The sequence below is a fragment of the Xiphophorus maculatus genome, chromosome 6 (genome assembly GCF_002775205.1).
Source record: "Xiphophorus maculatus strain JP 163 A chromosome 6, X_maculatus-5.0-male, whole genome shotgun sequence".
NCBI lineage: Eukaryota > Metazoa > Chordata > Actinopteri > Cyprinodontiformes > Poeciliidae > Xiphophorus > Xiphophorus maculatus.
Genome location: NC_036448.1, coordinates 25852750 through 25861640, shown reverse-complemented (window position 1 = coordinate 25861640; position 8891 = coordinate 25852750). Strand labels below are relative to the sequence as shown.

At 36.9% G+C, this 8891-nt stretch overlaps 1 protein-coding gene across 1 annotated transcript; it reads left to right on the top strand.

Annotated features, from left to right (window-relative positions):
- The first annotated feature begins 901 nt into the window (after positions 1 to 901).
- LOC106700168 (transcriptional regulator ATRX homolog) lies at positions 902 to 8569 on the top strand. The gene is made up of 10 exons (XM_023334805.1): positions 902 to 937; positions 1010 to 1073; positions 4218 to 4255; positions 4339 to 4435; positions 5024 to 5551; positions 5625 to 5772; positions 5852 to 6105; positions 6189 to 6229; positions 7423 to 7467; positions 7601 to 8569. The coding sequence occupies exons 3-9, from the start codon at positions 4244 to 4246 to the stop codon at positions 7456 to 7458; spliced, it is 1116 nt and encodes a 371-aa protein (XP_023190573.1). The 5' UTR covers positions 902 to 937; positions 1010 to 1073; positions 4218 to 4243; the 3' UTR covers positions 7459 to 7467; positions 7601 to 8569.
- Positions 8570 to 8891: the final 322 nt, after the last annotated feature.

Sequence of the window (8891 nt, the reverse complement as noted above, 5' to 3'; positions counted from 1 at the left end):
AGAATAATAATAAAATCTCCTGGTTCGTTTATATTTGTGAATTAAAGTTTAGCTGTTGGATAAACAGCAACAGGAAAGGAACTCATTCCAGCTGTGAACTACTTCCTGTTTGCTTTTATTCTCTCCTATTTATGTTGCAGCTGGTTCCAGCTGAGGGGAAAAGCTGCGTCTCCTCCGGTTCTGACGGGACATCTGGACCCGTTCAGGGCGACCCCGCCCCGACCCGACGGACTGGAACCAGAACCTCTGAGAGTGACGAAGAGGAGCAGCAAAGAGGTGATGAAGAGGAGGAGCAGGTTGGTGGTTCCTGAATAGAACTTTAACTCATCCGTCCGTCCATTGAATCTTTTACTACTGCAGAAAATTTGCCATAAATTCACATTGAACTTTATTTTACATTTCAAAGTTAAACATTTGGTATAAATCTGGAAAAAAAACACAACAATCTAAAATCTAATATAGAAATCCTGTAAATTTGAGGCATAAAATTTTTAATTTTAAAATTTAATTTAAATTTTTTTAAAATCATGAGCAGCAAAATTGACCAGAGGCTGAATTATTGAGCAGCTTTTACTTTGTCTGAACAGGAAGCTGCGTTTTGAAATCCAGTCTGAGTTTTTCTGTTTTCCTGCAGGATCGTCAAGCTGCCAGAAACTCCCCCAAAGTCACAGAGGAAACTCCAGAACCGATCGATGCTGTTCAAGGAGCCGCGGTCCGCTCCTATGAGGAGACGGCCGCAGCTGAGGAGGAGGAGGAGGAAGAGGAGGAGGAGGAGGAAGTGGAGGAGGAGGAGGAGGTGGAGGAGGAGGAGGAGGAGGAAGAGGTGGAGGAGGAAGAGGAGGAAGTGGAGGAGGAGGAGGAGGAGGAGGTGGAGGAGGAGGAAGAGGAGGAGGAGGAGGAAGTGGAGGAGGAGGAGGAGGAGCACGCAGCTGCAGAGGTACGACAGGAAAAACAAACATCTGACTCAAACTCTTCAGGTCTGGCGCTGACATGTTGAATCTCCCTGCAGAGACCCGTTCAGGCCGAGTCCATCTCCGTTGACGACGCCCCCGGAGAGGCTCCGCCCCCTCCAGGTACCACAACGAGGTCACCTGATTCTGTGATGCACGGCATGTTCAAGGCTTCTCAGACCCATCATGGTTCATACAACCTCATGTTTACACACATCGATCAAATCTTTAATTTGCAATTGGATTTAGGTCTGGACTTTGACTAGGCCATTCTTAAAACAATGATATTATGTAATTTAGATAATTTCAGTGTAGTTGTATTTATATGCTTCCACTTTCTGATCAACTCTGACAAGTACCTCCTGCAGAAAAGCATTCCCACAGCATGATGCTGCCGCCACCATGTTTCACACTGTGTGAAATGCTGAGTGTCAGGTGGATTATTTACTAATTAGAGGCATTTTGGAATTTATTTAGGGGTATCAGAGTACAAAACCACCTTTTCACAATTAATTTCTACTTTGTAATAGGGCTGCAACTAACAATTATTTTAGTAATCGTTTATTTTTACGATTAATCAGATAAAGATTTTTTATTTAAATATTTAAACTTTTAATACAATATTAGGCATGCATTAAGAAAATACAATCAATTAATAATCACAATTAATTAATAATCACAATTAATTAATTGTGATTATTAATTACTACTATTGATCGGTTACATACAATCTAATTAAGTTAAGCATTTTTCAAGGCAACGCTGTGGAGATTTATACAATCTAAACTCTAACACTTCAATCCATCAAATCAAATTTTATTTGTGTAGCACATTTCAGCAGCAAGGCATTTCAACAAACACAAAGTCATGCAACAGGATCAACAATCAAAACATGACATTAAGTCAAGTGTCATCATTAAATTCGTAATTGATTACGTTTCAAACGCTTTGATTGATTTGTTGGACAGACCTGTGAAGACGCTGTTGCAATAATCAATACGACTGAAGATGAACTCATGGATGAGTTTCTCTAGATCTGGCTGAGACATTAGTCCTTTAATCCTGGAAATGTTCTTCAGGTGATAGAAGGCCGACTTTGTAACTGTCTTTATGTGGCTCTGGAGGTTCAGGTCAGAGTCCATCACTACTCCCAGGTTTCGGGTTGATTGCTGGTTTTTAGTTGTAATAACTGAAGCTGTGCGTTGACTCTAGATCTGTAACTCTAGATCTGTAACTCTAGATCTATAACTCTAGATCGTTCCTCGTTAGGTCCCAAAATAATAACTTCAGTTTTGTTTCTGTTCAGCTGGAGAAAGTTTTGTCACTTCACACGCTTCTCACTTTGTTTTACAAAATACCCACTTAAACTAGAGCTGCAGCTAAATATTATTTTTGTAATTGATTATAATTTTTTCTGATGATTAATCAATTAATCGGATAAAAATGACCACATTTTGCAGATTTTTCACTTAACCACACAAGTCTTTATTAGACATCAGGAAACATTAAAAGATTAAATTCCTTTGTTAAATAAGAAAATTAACACAGCATTGTTTCAGTGACGCTTCATTATTTGTTGTAAAATATTAATCTGCAGCTAAAAATGCTTACAGCATTAATATGTTCTTGATCTCGGATCAATACAGTGATAGGCTGATCTGTTGGTTACTTTTGAATTAATTTATTAATAACTGGAAACCAAAAGGGGCTTAATAGATTTTTTTTCAAAATCTGAGTCAGGTGAAGTTAATGCTGCCATACTATGGGAGTTTCTGTTAGACCATATTTTTTATTTCAAATACTAAATTTACATATTTTGTCCGGTTTTGGCTAAATTACTGCTCTGTGTTGCTCTTTCAGCAAATACCTTTTTGAGTCTGTGCTCCAGTTAACCATTAATCAATCACTAAATTAGATGACTGTTACTTAAATAATCGACTAATCGATTCAGCCTTTAAGATGCGACACGGATTTGAGCTTTTATTTTGTAAAGAATGATCATCTGGACAAACGGCAGTCTATAAACAATTAGAGAGCGGTTTACTCCAGACAGGGGAAGAAAACATATTTTCCCTTTTCTTTTCTTTGGCTTCACTCCATCTCCAGCTGGTAAAGTTCAGAAGTTTGATTTTTACGGGAGGAAAACGGAAGAAAAATCACAGGAAGACATGAAGCAGGATCTTTTATTTTACCTCTTGGTATTCGCATTTATCACCAAACCGTGAAGCAGAAACGCCTACAGAGTGACAGAAACATTGTGTAACTTCTCAAAGGATCGGGTCGTTTCTCTGTGTTGGTTGTTTTTATAATCCCTCACAGTCTCATCTGCTGAAACCTCCTTAATCCATGTCTTTATGGGGACAAAATGTCCCTAATTGGCACTCATACAAACTAAATTGTCCAGTTTGTCTGTTTTTACCAGTATCTCTCCATTGTTACGGTTCTGTTGAGTTGGGCTCAATTGTCCGCCGCTGGCTGTCCTTAAATGAGGTCAGCAACGTTTAAAAACTTGTATCCTTTAAACATTTTTCCATGTTCTGACTATAAACTTTGGTCTGTAATTCAACCAACACAACGCAGTGGTTAATTGTGACGTGAGAGAAAAGTTTGTTCAGTACATTTCAGCAAAATGACAATTCAAAGCCATGAAAACATGAAACGACAATGAAAAACATTACTGTGGCAAAACAAAAAGCAATGAAAATTAAATTATAATCCAGACCAAAACTGCAGAGGATCCAGATATTGTTAGTCAGGCAACTCATTTCTCTAGATCTTGTTGCTGTTGCTTTTACCTCAAAATCGAACTCTGTGCTAAAATCGTTCCAAGTCGAAGAAGTCGGGATCCAACATGGAGCCGTTGTTCGTAGAACGTCTTGGAAACATCGTTTATGATGCACGTTTCGCATCCAAACACCACTTTAACTTTTCAGTTGCAGGCGCTACCATGTTATGACGGCACATTAGGGACATTGTAGATAAAAGGAGAGAAAAAAGTATGTTTTTGCCCCAAAAAACCCCTGAAATTTTGAGATTAATCTAAAAAAAAATTCTAGAAAAATCATTGAAATTTCTGAGCTTTGAAGATGGCACCGTAGATTGAAGCTTCTGGTTGTGTGGAGGAATAATTTTAAAAGTATTTTAAAATACTAAAAAAAAAAAAAAGTATTTTAAAATTATTTAAAATAATTTTAAAAGTAAATCGTTTTCTGGTGAAGTGGTAGATTTTACAACCTGGTTTTTAAGTCTTTTTAAAATCTTTTTCAGATGCAGATTTGAAAAATCCACCGGAGATGAAAACTGAGGTAATAAAAAGCTGCATTTTTACCATCTGTTGCTGTTTAAACACGTTGGTTTTAGAGCTACATGATAATCTGTGTTTCATCAGTGGACCGAAGACGAAGAGTCTCGGTCAGAGACGAAGCCAGAAGACGAGCTGAAGGCGGCTGCAGAGGACCAAAACGGTGCTGATCCACCAGCTAAAGGTAACTTAAATATTCTTTATGTACTAATTCAAGCTAAACTGGTAAGATGAAAGCCCCCAAAAAACCAATGGTTTTGGTCAACACTGGACCTCTGGTTCCTTGATTGTTCATCTCTTGATGAGAAAAGGTTTATTCTGAGAATATGAACAAACCTCGTAGTCCGGGCCTAATGCACAACGGGAAGTCGGTAAAGAACCAACAGGAGTCTGGTTTTAGCATTTATTGTCATGCTATTTTTACATTGGCATTTCAAAACAAGATGGCAACTATAAGAAAGAAGTTTGACATTTGTTGTCACAAATACTTAAAACCAACACAAAAGCTTCATAAATGTAAATTTAAAGGGTCATTAAGATTTTATGGCTCTTTTTGGGATTTATAAGGTTGCTTGTCTGGAACAAAAGGAGAAAATAGTGTCTGAACAGTGGCGTAAAAACAAAACTATTCTTAATTCCTGGTGCTTTTTCATGTCAAAAATATCCATGAGGCTTTAGAAAGTCGCCAGAACCTGTGAAAACGTAACATGAAGTTATTTATAGATAAATGCCTCCAATAACAAAAGCTCCTTTCATGTTTTTATTGAAAAAGAAGAAGCTGCAGAAGATGAAGATGACTGCATTATTATCAAAATCCAGAAGGGCGGCGACAAATCAGCCAATCAGGAACCAGTAGTAATCTGTGGCGACTCCATCACTCCCAAGAAAAAGAAGAAGAAGAAGTCCAAAAAAAGTTCTGATGAGACATTTCAGGTGGAGATCGCAGAAACACCGACGACTGACAGAGACGCGCTGACCAGCCGGACAAAAAAGAAGAAAAAGAAGAGCAGAAAGAATAGAGAAGAGGAGGATAAAACGGAGGAAGAGTCTGAAGTTGTTTCACCAAAGAAGGAAGAAAAGAAGAGGAAAAGAGAGAGAAAAGAGATGGAGGAAAAACAAGAGGAGGTTGTGTTTCCTTTAGAAAACACAGGAAAAAAGAAGAAAAAACTGATAGATGATGCTAAGATGAAAGGAATGGATGAAGGGAATCTGTCAGCACAGAAGAAGAGAAAAAGGGAGGAGCTGCAGTTTAAAGATGCACCAACAGAGGGCGAGAAAGAGGAGATGAACGCCACAACTGGTGAGTAGAAACAGGAAGTTAAAATCTTCCTGTTGGTGCAGATAAAGTAAGTTTCCATCTGAAAATGTTTTAGACTCGTCTCTGCTCTCGTCTGGAAAGAAGAAAAGGAGATTTCAGAGGAGGATGCTGAGCAAGAAGAGGAGGTTACAGCTTTGCAAGAAAGTGATGAGGATGACGCAGAACGCCCAGAGTACCAACCGGATCGTCGCAGCAAGGAAAAGGTTTGTTTGCTTTTAAACCTCATAATCTCTCTCCTACCTGAGAAATAATAAAACAGGCTTTTACAATGTTTATTTCCAGACAAAAGCAAAAACAAAGTGTGAAATCGCTAAAGACGCAAATAAACGCAGAACAAGAAGAAAATTCATTGAAGGAAAACCAGCTTCTGTGGAAGAAGAAGAAGAAGAAGAAGAAGAAGAAATCAGTCAAGAACATCCTGGAGGCTCCTGAGGACCAATCCACAATCGCTAAAGAACCCAAGAAGAAGAAAGTAAAGACGGGAGAAATCTCACCTCCTGCTGCTGTGACCCAACTTCCACCTGCAAAGAAGAAGAGTAAGATTCACTTTACTAGAGTTTCCGTTTAAAAACTTTACTGATTTGTTTTTTAAGCAATTTTTTTATAAAAATATCCACAGAGAAGGAAACGTTGAAGATGAAACCAGAAGCTGCTCCGGAGGTAATGGCTGAAGGGGAGATGGAAACGGGTTTGTCGAACTTTCCCATCCACTGGTTGGTCTGTGCCTTACCAGAGGCATAAAACCCCCAAAAATCCAAATTGTTGTCTTGCTAATTTGCAGCCGCTACCTCCATTTCTTTACAGCCATACATAATGTCAATATCTGGAAAAAAAAAACAAACTGTTCTTGATTCTCTCCCAATCAGTAGATGGAAATGTGTGTAATTTGCATTTTGTTTTTAAAAATTCACTCAAAATTTGGAAGACAATTGGACGGTTATTGAAGTATCAATGCTTTCACTTAAAATTAGAGAATCATGATGTTTACTATCATTAACCTTAAAGTGAAGGCATAACTCTGTCCACCTGATAAACTTAGCAACATTCCTTCAAAGTGGGCGGAGCCAAGAGCCACTGAGGGGCGTGGCCAAAATAAAAGAAGCACTGCTGCCAACTCAACAACTTTGGCGCTATATTTATTTACGTTCCAGAAATCTCTGGCGACTTTTAATCAAATTAACCCAACTGGTGGCAAATCTAGCGACTTTTTTTCTGTTTGAGAATTTTATGGTGGCAACAACTGCAGCAACTTTTTATTAAGACAATTTATCAGAAAAAAAAAGTTTATTATCTAACGGCAGACCCAGAAGTCTTTTCATCTCAGTTAATTTTTCGGCTCAAAGGGACTGAAAACATTTTTGTAAACTGAAATCAATACAAAACGTTATTAATGTGGAAAAACTATAACTAACTGGAACTATATTGTGTGTGTTTAAAACTAAAACATACTGAAATTATAGATATAATATACTTTGTTTTTGTGTTTATTTAATATCCTTTTAAATTGATGTGAAATTAAAACATTTTTTCCACACAGTTTATGTCAGCTGTCTGCAAATTACGGCACTCCATAATCCTCAAAAAGTTGAGATAAAACGGCAGTTAGTTGGTTGTTCAACAGTTGAATATATTTTTTGAAAATAGTATCTTCTGTTGAATATTCATTATCCAATCGATGTAAAATTACAATACAACAGATGCTGCAGACATTTTTACTATAAAGCGTTTTATTCATGTTGTTTTGAAAGCTAAATAATCCAAATGTTGCAAGAGTAACATATGGATTGGTATTTATGAAAGCCTCCATCATCTGCTCTCTTTAACAAATTATTCTGCTTTTGTCACATTTCCAGAAAAAGAAAAAATCCCACAAAAAGCAGAAAAACTGAATAATCTTGGTGAGTATCATTATCCAGACTTTTACAGCTTAAGATGGAAGTGAGGATAAATATCCAGTATTTCTTTTCTTTTTTTCCCCAGATATCACTGGAAGCTTTAATATTTTTAACCATTTTTCTGGTTTCCTCCCAGGATTTTCTCCTCACACACCAACGGATGCATCTTTGGACCTGAAAACTCAAGATGTGCCTTTTTCATCCTTGGTTACTCTGATTTCTGGAGTTGTTCTCAGACAAACTGGTGATGGGTTTAATATCGCTGGTGGGGATTCAAAGAGCTAAAAATAACCCAAAACGTTTGTGTATTTCAGCAATAAAACTACAGTGTAGCAGTTTAACGAGCCTTGGAAACAATTACAAGAAAACTTTAAATTATGGTGAGTAGCTTTGGATATTTTTCACTTACTTTTAACAAGTTAAGAGATAATTTACCTTCATCTTTTTTAAGAAGATGATACTAATGTTGAAAAGGTAATTGGATCATATTTGGATAATAAAACATGGCAGTAAAAGTAAAACATGAAGCAGGTTTTATATTATTTAGTATTAATGTTTGAGTTAAAATTATCTTTAAGGGATCAAACTGTGAAACGGTTTAAGTTTTGATGTGTGTTGTTCAGGGTGTTTAGTCTAAAGCTGTGAATTTCTGTTTCATTTTTCTGTTACTGGGGACTTTTTCCTTTGTTACATAGAGTTTATAGTTAATAAACAGAGTACATTAGTAATCCACTACATTTCAGTTTTACTGAGATAAAACCTGTGAACAATAGTTGCCACAATAAATAGATATATTTATATAATATTGACAGTTCAGGTTCTAGAGGTTCATAATGCTTCTGTAAAATGTTTTTAAATTAGCAAAGTATAAACACTTTCCCTAAAGACAGTGGAATGTGTTTACGTTTCCCAAAAGCTTTAATTCCTGAAGTAAAACCATGTTGACAATTTGATCGTTCAGATTATTGCCAGAGTATATTTACATTTTCCAAATCGTTCATATGACTGGAGATCAGACCAGTGACTGTTACATGGACGTCTGACACTCCTGTAATTATTTCTTCTGTTGTTTCACCTATTAAAGTGTTTTTTTCTTTAAAACTGATTCCTTGTGTGCTGTCTCAATAAATATTATAATTCTCTATGCCAGTAATAAATGCAGAAGGAGTTTCTGTAGCAGGTGATGAAGTTATTATGTCTACATTGTTCTCATGTAGCTGAAAACAGACATTTTACTGTTTATGTTGCTTCAGTTTGTGACGAGTTAAAAAGCGGAAAAACATTCTGTAAATTAAACCGTCCTCCATACAAAAACATTAATCTGTGAAATCTGATATTTTTTCACTGAGATGAATGGGAAATCGCTGCTGTGAGTGATTTTGATGCGGAGCGACGATTGTGTCAGTACAGGCGGACGGCCTGATGGG